The 17,057-nt window shown below is 31.8% G+C and overlaps 3 protein-coding genes across 3 annotated transcripts; 1 reads left to right on the top strand and 2 right to left on the bottom strand.

The window, feature by feature from the left end:
* The first annotated feature begins 713 nt into the window (after positions 1 to 713).
* LOC137825366 (uncharacterized) lies at positions 714 to 1,721 on the top strand. The gene has a single exon (XM_068631037.1). The coding sequence runs from the start codon at positions 714 to 716 to the stop codon at positions 1,719 to 1,721; it is 1,008 nt and encodes a 335-aa protein (XP_068487138.1).
* A 456-nt stretch (positions 1,722 to 2,177) lies between these two features.
* Positions 2,178 to 6,759, bottom strand: LOC137823676 (F-box protein At2g26850-like). Its single transcript, XM_068628901.1, has 5 exons — positions 4,793 to 6,759; positions 4,556 to 4,635; positions 4,250 to 4,428; positions 3,889 to 3,963; positions 2,178 to 2,655 (listed from the first exon to the last, which is right to left on the bottom strand). Exons 1-5 carry the CDS (start codon positions 5,468 to 5,470, stop codon positions 2,468 to 2,470), a joined length of 1,200 nt encoding a protein of 399 aa, XP_068485002.1. The 5' UTR covers positions 5,471 to 6,759; the 3' UTR covers positions 2,178 to 2,467.
* A 7,111-nt stretch (positions 6,760 to 13,870) lies between these two features.
* On the bottom strand, positions 13,871 to 15,851 carry LOC137823677 (heat stress transcription factor B-4b-like). The gene is made up of 2 exons (XM_068628902.1): positions 15,008 to 15,851; positions 13,871 to 14,668 (listed from the first exon to the last, which is right to left on the bottom strand). Exons 1-2 carry the CDS (start codon positions 15,257 to 15,259, stop codon positions 14,111 to 14,113), a joined length of 810 nt encoding a protein of 269 aa, XP_068485003.1. The 5' UTR covers positions 15,260 to 15,851; the 3' UTR covers positions 13,871 to 14,110.
* Between the last annotated feature and the right edge of the window lie 1,206 nt (positions 15,852 to 17,057).

Here is a 17,057-nt window from a genome sequence, read left to right as displayed (position 1 = left end):
TGAGATGGTAGTTTATTAAATAGTCCTTGATGCATAAGATTCATTAATTTTGATATATTTGTTTTCCTTGTGGCCTGTGACAACATAGGAGTGTCCTATGTCACAGGTAAGAGGACCTTGACCAAACATGCATTAGCAACATCTATTGTCATGGAATTGTTTTATTTGTACCAAATAACTCGATGAACCAAAAGTTGGTTTTAGAAAAGATACTTGTTTGCTTGAATGTTGAATTTTTTATTGTGGTACATTCTATGATTTCTACAAGGGAGAGAATATGAAGATAAATTATAGGCTTGGTGCGTTATGCAAGTTTGTTATTAAGAAATCATAAGAAGACAACAATAGGGTCAGAATAAAATGCAAAGATCGTGAATTAAGTTGCTTAGAATAAACCTTAACTTGCTTGACATTTATGAAATGCAGCATTAATAAGGCCAACACAGAAAGGGACACAAGAGCAGAAAAACTCCACCAAAACCGATCCATTTAATTCAGGTACACCTTTGAACTTTGAACTTTGAAGATTACTTTGAGAGATGACAACAAAGTTCCTCAAATATATATAATCCAAATCCCTTCATTTCAGGAACAACAATCACTACTCTACACAATTTTCCCAAGCTCCCCTATCATTGTCTTGTCTTCTGACAAAACACACACCTTGTGTCATTTCCTTATAAGTCTCTCAAGGTTTGTGTTGTGTCTCAAACATGACGGACATCTCTTTTTCTAACGAGTTCTGCTACATGAGTGCATGTAGTTTCAGCCCAGAGACGTGTTTCTACAGTGCACCAACTAGTCCTACTAGCAGGCTCAAACTGAGAACACCCTTTGATTCTCAAACAGGCCCCACAACACCAAGGGAAACAGCATATGAGGATGCAAACTCCACTGTGGATGAGTTTGAATTTGAAACCAGTTGCAGGTTCAATGCTAGTGTCGGTGACTTGGACTCTGAGACAGATTCAAAGGATTATGAGAACCCTTTTGGTGATTCATTGCAGACTATGGCATTTGCTGATGAGCTCTTCTGTGATGGTAAAGTCTTGCCACTGATGCCACCTCTCAAACTTCCTCCAAGGCTTCATAAAATTGGAGTTAGTAGCATTCACAGATCAAAACTGGCGTCATCAAGGTCCCCGGGATCGGTGTTTAGACTTCGGTTTTCACCGCATAGTTTGTGGAACGATGACTTTGATCCTTTCATGGTGGCTTTGGAGAAGGTGAGAGGAGAAAAGAGAAGGAAACCAAATGCAAGACACGTTTTCAGGAGGAGTAGATCACTTTCTCCATTCAGAAGTTTCAGCCAAAAGTTTAACAAATATGTGGGAGTAACAAAGTCATGTCAACTTGAGCCACACTGTAGTGACACAGCCCAACTAGTATGTGAGCTTGAGAAAAGCCCATGGAAGGAAGTATCAGGAAGAATAAATGTGCTATCTGAGTCCAAAGGGTTGGTGTTTGCAAGACAGATGAGACTAGCTAGAAAAGATACCACCTTGGAGAAGGCATCAATTTCAAAACTTGCTACGGAAACAAAGAAAGATGAGGGGAAAAGAGGTGGGTTTTGGACAAGGAATAAGAAGAGGGAATACATAAAGAAGTTTTTGTTTCGGACTCGTAACAAGGGAAAAGCCAATGCTCATAACAAGTTAGAAGACAAAATGGAAGCACGGGAGAAACCAAAATCCAAGATTTTTTCTCTGCTTGGGTTATGAGGACGAAAAGTGAAGTGATTGAATCATACAACGTCTCAGTAGAACATAGAAGTTAGCTGAAATGAATGAGGAAAATTAAAGTTTAAACTTCGTTCTCTTTGTGTAATAGCTTTGTTATGTGATGTTGTCTCTACTTCACCATTTATTACTAAGTAAAATCCTATGGTAGCAATGCTATTTAGAATTGTTTATTTATATCTATTTTTGTCCAGAATTTTTCCCACGTGAATTTGCATACATAGCAATCTTTTTACTCCCTTTATAGCCCTTTTTTCTTCTTCAATCTAAGGAATCTTGAATGTACATTCATAGTTTTGGGAAATGAAAACTCTGAATGGAGATTGGATCCAGCTCCATCTCAATGAAGCTAGACATCTCAATCATAAATTATAGCCAAAAGAAAAGCCAATTAGCGCGTGTTTAGGCATATTGCTATCTGATTTCAGCGCTTACTAATTTGAGAAATTCAGATAGGTTTTAATCTTCTATATATTGTGAAAGAATATTCTACAGCATTAGTGCATAAATGAGTAATTTACATTGATTGAAATCACAGGCTAAACTTAACCATGAAAAAAATGTATTAATAAAAAGGAGTGAAGTAAATAGGATAGGATAGACTCAAACACTCATTTGGCTGAATGAGAATCCTATACTCCATTTTCTCTAATGCAGAAGAACCTGCCCTGCCAATGCTTAATAAGAATACTAGTCTTGACATAATGCTATGTGGAAAACTAATCTGATTAATCCAAGATTTCAGAAGGCCAAATGCTTTTCCAAAGGGAAATCTCAGCCTCACTCTTAAGCTTTCTGATTCCCCCATAAAAGCCATCTGCTTCATTTCCTTCTTCTCTATGATCTTTTCTACTGATAGTTGTTTTCCTCCAACGCGAGTCAGGAGTGTATTGATTGAACTCTAGCACCACCATGTCTGCAACCAACACACAATGCAGTGTCAAATAAACCATATTTGAATCCTAAGAAAAGAAATGTAAATATACAAAGCCTTATTCCATGACTCAAAAAATTGGCATGTGCAGTTTTCATTTTGGCCGAATTTATAATTTTTCAATATTCGTGGAGAAAAGCTTTTGATGGTATGACTGTGTGGTCCACAGCATCACATAGTCCACCCCAAAACCCCATAATAAAAACAGACAGGAACATGTGTAAAATCTGTCATCATGCTTACATAAAGTGATGAAAGAATATGACAACAGAGTTTATCACAAAAAAGTTTCCTGTCAGAACAGAAAGATAACAGCTAAAAGTCATGTGTAATCATGGCCAGGAAGCTATACATTACACACTTGATTTATATACACCGAGGCACAGATTAGTGTTTTGCATTATTATTCTCTGTTGCTATTGTTATCTATGGTTAAGGAAGTGTTAAATGAATCATCAAATCGGGTAGCTAAGTAGAGGCTGTGGATTATTCTGGTCGTATCAAATAATGGAAGTAAAGTTTTGAAACTTATAGTGACTGTGGTATCCCCACATTACATAAAAGGAAAACAAAACCTACAAGAGAAACTAATTTAATTTTGCTTATTTTAACATAGTTGGCCATGAATGTATCCACTGAGACATAAGTTATCAATGTGTTGGTGGAATTATGACATGAGGACCATGATATGTCTAGGGGACCAATCATATATCGTAGCTGGTGGTCCAAATTTTGATATATTATCAGGAAAGGAACCTAGCCCAAATTGTGGTATGGTCTGCCAAACTGATCTCTACATTTATGCCATTTTTCTTTCACCATTTAATCTCCACAATGAAACACAATAATGGTAAATAGCAAAACTTCAAAATATTTAATCCATAAACCAATATACTTCAGCCTTCACTTAATTCCTTTTTCTTCAAAATTCTGCAGGGGTTACCTTTATCTCTCTCCATTTTTGCATATTTAAACATTGTTTAGTTGAATCGAAGAAAACACAATTCTTCTAAATTCTACATCATCCTTTCAATCAGTCCCTAAATCATATCCTCCTTATTTTTTATCCACTACTCAATTTTACTCAGAAAATAGTTGAACTTGAAGGGAGGAACAGAACATTTATTAAGTGAATGTAAAACGTAAAATCTACAGCAAAGAAATTATAACGAATGATGAAACACATTCATTCAAAAGGAAAATTCATTAACTCACCACCACTATGACAACGGCAGTAACTTTCGTTCCCATCGCATAACTCCAAGTGGCCTACAACACCATACCACCAACCTGCCATAAAGGTGCATTTCATCACGCTACTATTCGAAGAAAGGGTAACTAAATGTAAAGGATAATCCATAATTAAAATTAGTCAATAATTCTTATGAAGGATTCAACATTGGATTCCCCCGCCCCACAGTTTGTATTCATCCAAGTTATGATTTTTCTGTCCATGGTCATTCTGGTTTAGTGTTTGCTTAAATAGCTCTTTGGCTGATATGGCACCTAGCCGTTGACAATCTAAAGACTATAATAACAGTAAAAGTAGAAGAACATGTTGAGTAATGGAGCAAACCATAAGGAAATTCTTTGTTTCTTCTCCATTGAATCTCTACGTGATCGCCCGGATGCAAATCATGTAGACAATCGGAGACATGAAGATCATGTGGAGAAGTATCAACAGGTGGTGCTCTTAGCCTTTCCCATGGAATGCCATGTTCTACTGCAATTGCCCTTCTTCCATGTGGTGGATACCTGTAATGGATAATTAATCAATAATTAGGCCACTAGATCTATCCTCTTTTTCTTCCCTTTTTAATCCTTTATTTTCCTTGTAGAAACTCTTCAAAACTTAGAACCACCAAGAATCATGTCCAATTACCTGGCTTGGAAGGTGTCAGTTTGAGGATCATAGCTAAGTTCAGCATCATAGCAAGATAACATAAATCCGACATGGCCATTCTGCAGGTAAAAAGGAAAAAATGTAAGTTCTGAGAAAACACAATAATTTTCTATTCCAGTTAACATAAAAAAAGAACTTGATTCACTGTTGAGGGTAGCATGAGAGAATACAAGTTTTCAATAGGAAAAGGCACAAAGGGTTCACAATCGTAGATACCTCACGGTTATAGACCTGAGCAGGAAACCAGAAGTTGCCAGTCTCAAGAGCAAGATACCATGTCATGAATGAATCAGGAGGCAAATAACTTGACTGCTTGCCAGTATTATTTGTATCCACCTTGGTTCTCATCCATGAAAAGGGCCAATGAAGGGACACAAGACTCATCAAGCTCCTTTGCTTGCCATGTCTAAGAGTTCCAACATTCCCTTTAGAAGCAACATGCCATTTCCACTCCCTATAAGCAGCTTCACCAATAACTCTACCCCATTTCTGTTTCATGTGCCTCTCCCAGAGGTGATCACTCACACACCTCTCCCTCAAGGACCGGCAAACGCTAGCCATTTGACAAAGTGGAGCTGGAGGGAGCTTTTCAAGAATGCATTCTAACACCAGGTCTGGCAAGTCCAACACTGACATGTTTTGGGAGTCTTCAACACTCTCCACCTTGGAAGTAAGAGTCTTCTTCACTAGAGACATTCTTGTGGGAATTGGACAAGGAAAACCAAGCCAAAAGTGGCCCCTAAACAGCTTAGAGATGGACTTCACTAACAAGTCTTTGTAAAAAAAGGGGGAGATCAATCTCAACTCACCAGCCCATGATGGGAGTGGTTTGAGAGAGAGGATAGGCTTTAAAAACAGAAAGAAGGAGATGCAGGTGATAAAGTAAAGTAGCATTAGCACGTAAGATGTCTTTCACAGGTCAAGTTCGAGTTTGGCATATGTGATAACACAACCTTAATGCAAATTGTTCAACGTCAATGGCTATCAAGAGGAAAGAAAACCAAAATGGCCTCACTACTTGACACAAATTATTGACACACCCTCCCTTCCTTGTTGGAAAGAAACACAAGAAGCAAATTGGAACCTTCAAAAGAAAACACCTTTTAAAGATGAGGGTTTTATTGGTTCAATTAAAGCCCACCAAAACCCAATGGTGGGCCTCCTAGGCCAAAGTTAGATCAGAATAAATTAGGTAGACAACCACACGAATGAACCATGGAAATAAACTCACAGTAGCTTAATACTAACTCTCTCTCTTATTGGCTTCCAATAAAGAGGAGAGAACAACACAACCGTGTAGTCAACCTAAACAGCTGTCATTCAATGAAGAATCTGTATACAGTGGTCCTCAGAAGATGGGAACATCGACACAGCAAGAAATGGAGGTGGGGGCACCAAGATCTGATAGCAGTTTTACAACGCCTAGAAATGGAATTGAAAAAAGATGGGAGATGAGTCTATGCAACAAATGTTTTTATATGTATATCTCAGAATCTAAAAATCTTATTGGTAAGTGAATAAATCTTCTGGGAATATAATTGGTGTGTAGCTAGAATAAAATAGATCTAGCTAGTTGGAAATTATGCAGAAAGAGCCCACAGAGCAGCCGCAAGATCCACAAAAACAATGGAAGCAAGGCAAAGGACAATCCCTGGGGTGGTGGGAAAGATTGATGGACAGATAGACACAGAAGAGGATTAAAAAGAGACTCTGATGAAGAGGATAATGAAGGTGAGGGTGGTAGGGCCTCCCTCACTCCACCAAATTCTTCACCACACCTCAATTATTATCCTCTCCTCTGCAAATACAATCACACAATTCTCTCTCTCTCTTTTATTTCTCCTTGTTGTTCTTGTTGTTTGTGTGGGACAATATAGAGAACAACTGGTGGACAGTGAAAGAAAAAGGCAGAGTAATTTCGCAAAATAATGAAATGGGAGGCTGAGATTACGTTAGAAATTTATGGATGCCAAAACCCATTTCTACTCTTAACCTGTGGCTATTCCTTCATCATGCAATCATCCACGGATTTCCACAAAACATATCATAATTAAAACCATCAATTTAAAACTATTTTTAGTTCCTTTCCCATTCCCATTCCCATTCCCTCTAACAATAGTACTTTTTATTTTTATTTATCTCTGCAAAATCTTCTCCAATTTGTTTTTGTTGTTCCAAGTTCTACTTGGAGGGAAACGTGTCTCACTACAAAAGGCAACTACCTTGGATAACGTATATAGGACCAGATTCGTTAAGGTTAAAGTTGGAGCCAAGGATTCTGATCCTCTGCACCCGCCTCCACTGTAACAAACATCATCTCACCTTTCATTTCTGGAATTAAAATATTTGCTTCCTTTGCTTAATTACTCTTATCTTTGTCACTTTTACTTTTTTAAACGCAACTTAACAAACACACCCTAAAGACTAAATCAACTTAATAAACTCATATGCACTAACATTACGTTAATACCAAGTCAAATTCAAATTTAAAAAAAAAACAAACTTGTTTGAGATCAGTTCAAAATTAGCAAGTCAATTTAATGCATCAATGTCTCACATGTTTTAAACAATTTATTACTTGAGGAAATACATTTAATTTTTTTAAATTATTTATTTAATTTTAAAAAAAATATTGGAAGATGAAGGAGTGTGTATCTCCTTTCCCTAGGATTTAATTACTTGTGTTGTGAAAAGCATGGTTATATATTTTAAATTAAAAATTAAATATGATTATAAAAAGAAGAATGTGAGGGAATATTCAATTATTGGTGCTCTCACTCTCAAAGTTTGGTGATATTGATATTGTGATTGATGTTTTGGGTGGTCCATCACCTCACCATATCCCATAGCACAATTCTTTCAATTTTTTTTGCAGAGAGAGAGAGAGAAAAGAATGCATTATTACTGAGCTTCTCTTCTCACAGTGAAGATGATGCAATGCAAATGCAATAAATGCAACCTATCTCAATATCCACTTTCCTTTATGCTGAAAACGACACCCATCTTTACATTTTACTTAAAACACTAAGTTAAATTAACCTTAACCCAAATCAAATAATGTTGAGTTCCACTAACTATGATTTTTTTTATAAGGGATTAAGATACTATCTTTAACTACTTTTAATATATTATAAAATTTAAGTGAACACAAATTTGATATAAAATTTCATTTTTAACTGAATTTAAAATAAATGCCAACTATTTAGTAAGTATAAATTGAATGTATATTATATTAGTTATTATCATTTGGTTTTTGAGAAAGTAGAAACATATTCACGAGCATAAAATTTTTAACCATTACATCAACTTTATAGATACATAAATATCAATTATATTAACACAATTATTTAATAAAAATTAAGATTTATTTATATATAAAATTCTAAGAGAAATATTTGTTAAAGATTTACAATATTTCATAATATATAAATAAATACAAACTTCATCAATTTTATAAAATTAACACTAAGAAAATCATGGAATAGAAATCAATTTTAAAAACTAAAAATAAGTTATTATAGTGACTAAATTAGAGATCATTTTATAAACTAAAACAAAAATGGGTTTCTAAATTAGTTTCTATTATTGTTAAATAGTTTTTAAATTGGTATTTAATTAGCTACCAAGATTTTAACTACCAATTATTTAAATTATAAATTTAGTAACAAAAACATTAGTTGTTAATTAGATACCAATTTAGAAACTATTTAACAATAATAGAAACTAATTTAGAAACCAATTTGTTTTTTAGTTTCTAAAATGGTCTCTAATTTAGTTCTTCTAGTTCATGATTTTCTTGTAGTGTAATAAGTTGACATTATTAAAAAAATATTTTTTCTTAGAAACTTAATATATTATTATTTTAATAATATTTTTTATAGTTTCACAAAAAGTATTAATATATTATTATATGGATGTAAAATAGGAATATTTTAGTTTAAATTGTGTGAAACTATCATTTTTGTATACAATATTATTGAGGTATTAATTTTTCACTATAAAATATTGTGATCATGTGATTGGTATAGGATGCATGAGATATGAAAGGATTGAGATGTATGTATGATATTGGTCCTTGAACAATCGTTATCATTGGGAAGAAAATGCAGAAGTTCCCTTGAATTTAATAACACAAAGTGTAATAATTTAGGTAGACTATATAGGTATGGATATATAGGCTTAGGTTTAGGTTTAGGTTTAGCCATAGCTATGATTCTAAACATCACTCACTACTTTCTTTCTGGTCCATGGTGGAGATCATTCATTAGGGTTTTTCTTTGCCTTTCAATATTCCATGGCTTCTGCATCTTCCACTACCTCTCAAAATTATACCTTCAACAATTTCAATAATTTACTTAAGAATATCACCTCTTCATCATCCAACTTATTTCTTTTGGTACTTTAATTAAAAGCCTAATCACTAATAAAACAAGATTTAGAATGAGACAACCACTTTTTTTGCCATATCTTATTCACCATATCATGGTATTAAGAATGACATTTTTTTTTTAAATAAAAAGAAAGCATACTTATTTTATATGTCAAATAATTCACATCCACTCTCATTCTAAAATAAACAAATACCTTTATTGTATTTTTAATAAAATGGCACTTATATTCCTTCAATATTTAAATATTTATTCACCTCTCTTACATTTATAGTATAACAAACAAAAATTCTTCATCTCTTTATATTTAAAAATATATTTTTTTATAAAAAAATGAATTATTTGTAAAATATTATTAAAAAATTATTAAAAATATGAGGACAGTTTCTTTATAATTAAAGTATTCAATTTAAAAAATATTTTTATTTAAAATTTAATCAATTTTATATTTTTAAATAAATAAGAAATGAGAGTGTCACTTTAAAAAAATAGAAAAATAATTTGTATTTATTAAAACAAAAGATGATTATATCTATTTAAATGTTAAAAAATGTGAATATTATTTTATTAATAATATTAAATATGTGTGTTTATTTTAAAATTAAAAAAGAGGCGAGTGTTCTTTAATATAATTTAAGAAAGTTAAATTTTATTTTTCTTTTGAAAATAAAGATAAAGTAATAACATAAATAAATTAACAACTGTAGATGATTGGCAATCAAATGATTACCAAAATGAAAAGGACATTACAATTTTTACATAAACAATCTTATCGGGTTGATTGGAAATATCAACTAAAATTTCGTCTAGAAATTAAACATCAATACAAATTGATAAATAATCCATATTATACACACAATTATTTTTAATGATAATTATTTAGGATGATTCTTTAAATTTATTATCAAATTTATTTCTATATGCTATAATAGACGTTGATAATCCTTCATTAACATCTTAAGCCTTAACCTATTTGTTAGTGAAAAGGTTATGAGTAATATTTTGGTTTTTCCTTTAAGAGTGTTCTTAATTCTCTAACTAAAGAAATAAATAAAAAATAGTCCACTACACGAAAATTATTAAATAAAAAATATTTTTAGACACAGAAAATGATTAAATTAGAGATTATTTTAGATATTGCAAAAATTATTGGTTTCTAAATTAATTTTTATTATTGATAAATAAATTCTAAATTGGTATTTAATTAACTACAAAGATTTTTGTTATTAAATTTAAAATTTAAATAATTGATAGCTAAAACTTTGGTAGTTAATTAGATACCAATTTAAAAACTATTTATCAATAATAAAATTAATTTCAAAATTAATAATTTTTTTACTTTCCACAATAATATTTAATTTAATCACTATAATAACTAATTATTTTTTATTTTTAAAATTAATTTTTATTTAATAATTTTATTGTATGGCGTGATTAAGAAGAAGTTATAATAACTTAAAAAGTCTATTGATTAGACTAATCAATGACTTGGTGCTAATAATGATAGTGATCAGAATATTGTAAGGATGGAAAATGAAATGGTGGAATTGGTACAAAGTTGTAGCAACACAAGCATCACACTCTTTTGATAGTACAATGATGTAGTAGATTATAGAGAAAAAGTACAGTGAGGAAGCATTATTAATTTAAGCAATTCCACAAATGTCAAACACTTAAACAGAAGTGAGTTTGTTGTGTTTGGTTCATTTTGGTTTGTGACAAAGAAAAAGCTTAGAAAGCAATGAAAGAAAGTAGTGAGTGTGGTAAGGTCAACAATGGGGATTGGAGTGAGAGTGAAGTCTTTTTCTGAGGAATTGAATGGCAATGGTGGATAAGGCCACCTTACAAGATTGACACATTCAAAAAGTAACCTTTTTTTCTTAGGTCTGTGAAGTGGGCAACGTGGCTCAAGGAAACCATTCCTAGAAAATTGCCCCTGCAATGCAATCACTTGACACATTAGGGAATGAATTGTACTACAAAAAAGTTAATAGATATCACTTTTTGGTGCCAATTTTCAGTGGCTTGTGACACCACAAATAGTAATGTTGAATTGCACCTTTCAAGATCTATGGAGTTTATTTTGATTTTTTTTATAAAAAATTTTCATGTTATGTATTAGGATTTAGGGTTTAAGATTTATGTATTACTCTACTACTTGACATCTAAGTTAAGTTGACACTTCAAGTAACAAATAATAATAGTTATTTGTCATCACATGATCCTGGATTTTTTAGATTTACTAAAGGGATTAATCTTTTGGGTTAAGTTATCATTGCAGCATAAAGAAAGTGCAAAATCTTATCTAAATGCACATTGCAAAAGGAATTTAGGATTTAAGATTTATGTATTACTTTGCTACTTGACATCTCAGATAGATTGACACCTCAAGTAAAAAGTAATAATAGTATTTGCCATCACATAACATTGGATTTTTTTGAATTTACTAAAAGAATTAATCTTTTGGATGAAGTTATCATTGCAACATAAAAGAAAGTGCAAAATCTTATCTAAATGCACATTACAAAAGGCCAAATTCATAACTCACATAATAGTGTTTGAAAAAGTTGTTTTGTGCTGGTTTTTTCTTGTATTGTTTTTCACTGTGAAGTAAATGAGATTAACAATTTTATTTTATTTTATTCTTCATTTATTGATGATGATGAGGAGTGAGATAGAAAGTATATATAATTTAAGCATATTGTGTTATTAGATTGATATTTGCACTAAGGCAAACAATCTTTTGGTAGTTGTTCCCTAAAGTTTGAACATGTGATCCATCAAAGCCCCACCACCTTTGAAGGCACCTACCCCACATATTTGTCCTTATAAAATTATCTCTTTCCCTCTCTATCTACCAATGTGAACTATAATGAACCAGATGCTAAAACAGTCACATTCATTTCTAGATGATTGCTATTGTCACTTTTAGTACCTCTCTCTCATTTTTTTTCTTCTTTTCAAATGAGTGTCCAATTGATCTCTTCCTAGGTCCAATTTTGAATTCTGCTTCTTGCACCCCATCATTACTAACTGCACCTCTCTATTAGTTGAAAAGACTGAAACACCCTCATTCACTGGACCACACTATCACTACCGTCTTCGCTGCTGCAAGAGAAGAACTCTGTAGAGGAAAAAGACAATTATGACCACTTTTACGCTGCTGAGGAGGAACAGGTAATTTGAAAGTCGCTTCTACAAAAGATAAAATATCATTTTGAAAATTATAGGGGTGTATTAAACATTAGGGAGGTCTAAAAAGAAAAAGACCCAAACTTTTAGAAAATATAATTCAGTAATGCAGGAGTTTGGACTGTGTTGGAATTGGGCTTGAACTGGTAGTTTGAAAATCCAAAAGGATTATGATGGTTTCTTCCTGCACTTCTATAATTTTTTGTGGCATCACATACAATACCAAAAATACTTTTTAAAATACTTTTTATTCTATTGATGTTTTTTATTTGAGAATGGATGATTAAGAAATACATTCCGAATTCTATAATGTATCTTTAAAAAAATATATTTTAATTTATAAAATCCAAAAAATATATTTTTATTAAATTATAAAATTAAGAATGTATTTTTTAAAGGATAATTTTTTTTCCCTGACCAAGTAGGTAGTGAGAAGCTATGGAGATGCATAAGAAATAAGGATTATTCATGCAGCTTGAGTTCATTAAGATTAAAAAAGGAGTGTGATTTAAATGATAATATATCCATATGCTTTTAAGGATTAAAATAATAATAAGATAATTAAGTTTTTAAGAACTAAAGTCACAATATTCAAGTTTATTTAAAAAAAATAGATATTAATATGATAATAACTTATACTTTCAAAAACTAAAATTGTAGTTTACCCATGCTTATTAGGTGTAAAAGGTCAAAATAATAGTTATTATTATATTATATTTTTTTATTTCAATAATATCAATATAAATACATGATCATATGATGTAAAATACTGTTAATCAAATCAATAAATTATACTATTAATATCTAATTATTTAATTTAAAAAACATATTTAAATATAGATATGTTTAATTTTTTTTTACCAAATTTAGACAACCCAAAATTTATTCTTATAGGATAAATGTATTTTTTGAATCTGAACTCCCTAAAATTAAGTTCGTGTAAAAACCAGATCAGAGGGACAAATGAGGATAAATGAAGTTCGTTGATTAGGAGTTTTTTTGTTTGTTAAATTATTATATAACTTATTACTTTATAGAATTTAAACAAATCTTTATATCTTTAACCTTCATTAAATCATTCAAATTTATTTAAAAGTCTGAATAAACTTTAGGAACATATTAATGAACATAACAAAGAATGGATTCATATTTTATACGATTAAATATATACGTCATTAAACTTTATCTAAGTTTTATCATTTTTGGCAAACGTAATATAGAGTCTTATACTGATAGTGAAGGGTATTCTGATAATATTCTTAGATAAAGTCTATCCTCATCCTAAATTTTCAATAAAAGTAAAGGGTATTCTGATAATATTCTTCACAACTCAATTTTTTACCTTTTTTTATCATAAAATATATTTTATTTCACGATTCTTTTCTTTTTTTGCTGTCCTCTTTTCTTATATATTGTAGAAGATTTGTGACAATATATATATATATATATATATATATATATATATATTTTGAAAAAACAGTTAAAAATATTTTGTTGTTCATTTTAATAATATTCCCAGTTCAAACTTCTTTTCTATAAGAAGAGAGTGTACTATAAAATGAGCACTGAAGTATTGACAGGAATAGTTGTCATTTTGTAATCACTACTTTGGATCCTTTCTCTGAGGAATTCTTGGAATTGGTTCTTAGCTAAAAAGTGTGTTATATATAAAACTAAGGAACTAATGAAATAAATTGATGATAAAAAAAAGTAATTAACTAACAAGCTATTTTATTTTTGGACTATAAAATATGCAAACAACTGTTTTTTTTTTTTTCTTTCAGAAACATATAATCTAGAAGAAAGTTCTAAAGAAACAAATCTAGCTAATCTGAACACAAGCCTCTTCTATACATGCCTCTCTTCAAATGCAACAAAATCAGTGAGATTTGTCCAATAAAAGCTGATAATCATAATGTGAAGAAGTTCTGAGTAAGAAGTACATATACTATTCTTATTGATGAAGGTTACCTGGGTGCAATCTCTTTTTGCCACAAAGAGGAACCCCAAAGAGCTTCACAGAACTATTAGGCTCATCACTAGAACTTACCAAAGACTTCTCCATGATATGGCTCTTAGCTGGTCTGATAAAATTTGGAGCTTGAGGTGATGATTCCAATTCTACCAGCTTCAGAATAGCACTGCTGCTTCTTTGTTCATAGGAAGCAGGACTTATATGGTTTTGGATGAAGTATATGATGTCATTGTATAGATTCTTCATGTGAGTGAGTTCTGATAAGAGCATGAAGTTCTTTCTCCTCAGTCTTTGGTTGTCCTCAGAAAGAGCTGCTAAGATATCATTGCCTGGTGGAGATGGTAGTGGAGGAGTATCAATCCAACACAGATTCTCATCTGGCTGAAGAAGCTGTGATGGTTGGTCATGCATATGGTAATGTTGTTGATAGAGGTGAGGGGTTTTCCTCCTGTGGATTTCACATAGAAGGTGCTTAGATCCTTTTCTGAAGTATTCATTTGCAAACTCCCACCTATCAGCAGCTACCTTCTTGAAACCCTGCAAAATGAGAAAATATATGTGCAATTTCACAAACATAAGTCAATCATGAAACTTGTGTAGCTTGCTAGTTCAATAGTGAAGGAAAACTATGGAGACAAGACCATAGTACTTTTAAGATTTTACACTACAGAAGATTCCATTTCCCAAATCTTCTGAATTAGTAATATGATTAGGCTAACTTTGTCAAGAAAAGTAGATGGAGAAATCTAACTCAATAGGGGTGAAATATTGTCTTACAGGAAATCTTAATTTATCATAAGATTAGCACAAAAAGCAATGATGAAGGATATATAGAGAACAAAGAAGTTGTGCACATATACAAGACATTATTCTCACATAAGTATTTAGCTGCCTAACAAAGCTCGAGAAGTTGTTGTGCTTGAAATAGTTGGGAAGAAGATCTCTAGCAAACTCTGGGGGCCTCCTCACAACAAATGTGGTTTCATCATCACCCCAAGACACAATGTGGTCTGTGCAAGGGTCATCAACAAGTTGGTATGTTTTTGTCAGGAAGGGAGCAGGCACTGACTTCTGAGACTCCATGGTGAACACCATGCTATCTTCACACCTGTCTAGTGTGAAAGCCATCGCTGAACCAAAGAATGCTACTTCCAATACTATGCTTTGGAGCTCTCCTCTTCATTCACTTTTAGCACACCACCAAGTTTTTAAACAACCTCATTCACTCTCTCTCACATTATATTTTGAAAAATGATGCATGCATATACTTATGTGCTATGCTATTAGACCATAAAGAGAAATTAGCAGATATAGAAACAAATATAATAAACAATATGATGTGATAAGAAACAGAAATTAAAAAACAAAAACGTTAACTAAGAGTATTCTATGCACATATATGCAAAGTATCATTACTCATAATTTTACAACTTTATGAAACAGAAACATATGACACATTTACTTAAATAACTATTCTTTGTCCGACCCCCTCTATCATGTGTGTGTAGTTAGTTTACTAACTTTAAGAAGCATATAACCATGTCAGTAGAAACAATGTATTTTTGTAGGATAAGCTATAATAAGATCCAATGAGCTATTAATTAGCTATTGATTGTTCTCTGTGATGCAGGGTGGTGGGTTGTGATGCCTCTAGAGATGTGAGCTACTTTCTATTTTTATTTTGGAGTGATGCCAGTGGGATATATATTTTTATACATTTGGAGAGAAGGTGCATGAGGGCATATTAATCAAAACTTAAAATGTACTGAGATGGGATCATTTCATTTGAGTTTGAAGTTAAAAAAGTTTGAAGGCTGCATAATACAGTGATCTTTTTTCTGTGGATACAAAGATCTCATGTCCTCCGCAAATTCCTAGAGTAATAATTAAAATTGGAAGTTGATATTTTAAGTATTTTTGTCTGTATCACACACACTATTGTGTGGAACTGAAACTTGGAAGGTTGTGATAGTCCTCCAAATTAAAAAGAAAATATACTTACTTTTGTGTATATTCATTGGCCCACTATTATATCAATGTCAGAAGTTGTTCAATTTGTTGGTCCCTCCCTCTCCTCCACCTTCGTCTTTGCTTGGAAACTAGAACCAAAGCCTGCTGTGCTACATATTTTTTTGTCCAATAAAAGAGGAGATATTCTCAACTCTTCTCAAGCTTTTTGAATGTGTAATAGAGAATTCATTTGTTAATTGGACTGGTTTGTTCTGCATTAAATTTTAATCAGATAAGTTCCCTTGAATGATACCTTTTTGTTTTTGAATAACTAATACTTGAATTTTGGAACACATCAAGGATAAATTCAACTTCAAATACTAAAAGTTAAATGAACTGTCTTTATGCATATATAGCACTATTCTTTATTTTCCATCATCAAATATTCTTATCCATATGAAGAAATCAAGATTATCATTTACACATAAGTGATGACCACTTAATCTCATCCATATGCTTCAACAATCTCATTCAAATAAAGTACCAATAAGGATTGATGGGATAGAAACTTTCTTAGATCACCCAAATCATGACCTTTTGATTTCCAGCATGAGAAAAGTGTCTCAGAAACCAGAAAAGATAAACACTGTTGAAGAATTATGCGGTTGTAATTTTCCTTTTTTTTCAGCTATCATATCCAATACCACCCTTTATTTTCTGAAGAAATACCTTTTCTTATTTCATAGGGATATTTGTGGGGATCACTGTTGGGTTGTGATCACGAGGATCACCATTTTAAATCTTTTCCCACTACAGCTATACGTCAAAGTTTGCCTCCTGTACTGAACTATAGAACATAATAGAAAATGAGGTTATTATATAATTGTAACTCTCAAAGCTCTTTGTACCTAGTTTTCAAGGTAGAACATTCTGACCTTTATTCATTTTTGTACAATCCAAAGCACACCCGTGACCT

This window comes from Phaseolus vulgaris, chromosome 8 (genome assembly GCF_000499845.2).
Source record: "Phaseolus vulgaris cultivar G19833 chromosome 8, P. vulgaris v2.0, whole genome shotgun sequence".
Lineage (NCBI taxonomy): Eukaryota > Viridiplantae > Streptophyta > Magnoliopsida > Fabales > Fabaceae > Phaseolus > Phaseolus vulgaris.
Note: the sequence above shows the minus strand (reverse complement) of the source record. Positions and strands in the feature narration are given on the sequence as shown.

Excerpts from the sequence above, each read along its gene's own strand:
- LOC137823677 (XM_068628902.1), bottom strand. The coding sequence starts at position 15,259 with ATGGCTTTCACACTAGACAGGTGTGAAGATAGCATGGTGTTCACCATG. Across the intron at positions 14,669-15,007 it reads TTAGGCAGCTAAATACTTAT|GGTTTCAAGAAGGTAGCTGC; the intron begins GTGAGAATAATG and ends CTCATTTTGCAG.
- LOC137825366 (XM_068631037.1), top strand. The coding sequence starts at position 714 with ATGACGGACATCTCTTTTTCTAACGAGTTCTGCTACATGAGTGCATGT.
- LOC137823676 (XM_068628901.1), bottom strand. The coding sequence starts at position 5,470 with ATGCTACTTTACTTTATCACCTGCATCTCCTTCTTTCTGTTTTTAAAG. Across the intron at positions 4,429-4,555 it reads ACTGACACCTTCCAAGCCAG|GTATCCACCACATGGAAGAA; the intron begins GTAATTGGACAT and ends TATCCATTACAG. Across the intron at positions 2,656-3,888 it reads CTGCCGTTGTCATAGTGGTG|ACATGGTGGTGCTAGAGTTC; the intron begins GTGAGTTAATGA and ends TGTTGGTTGCAG.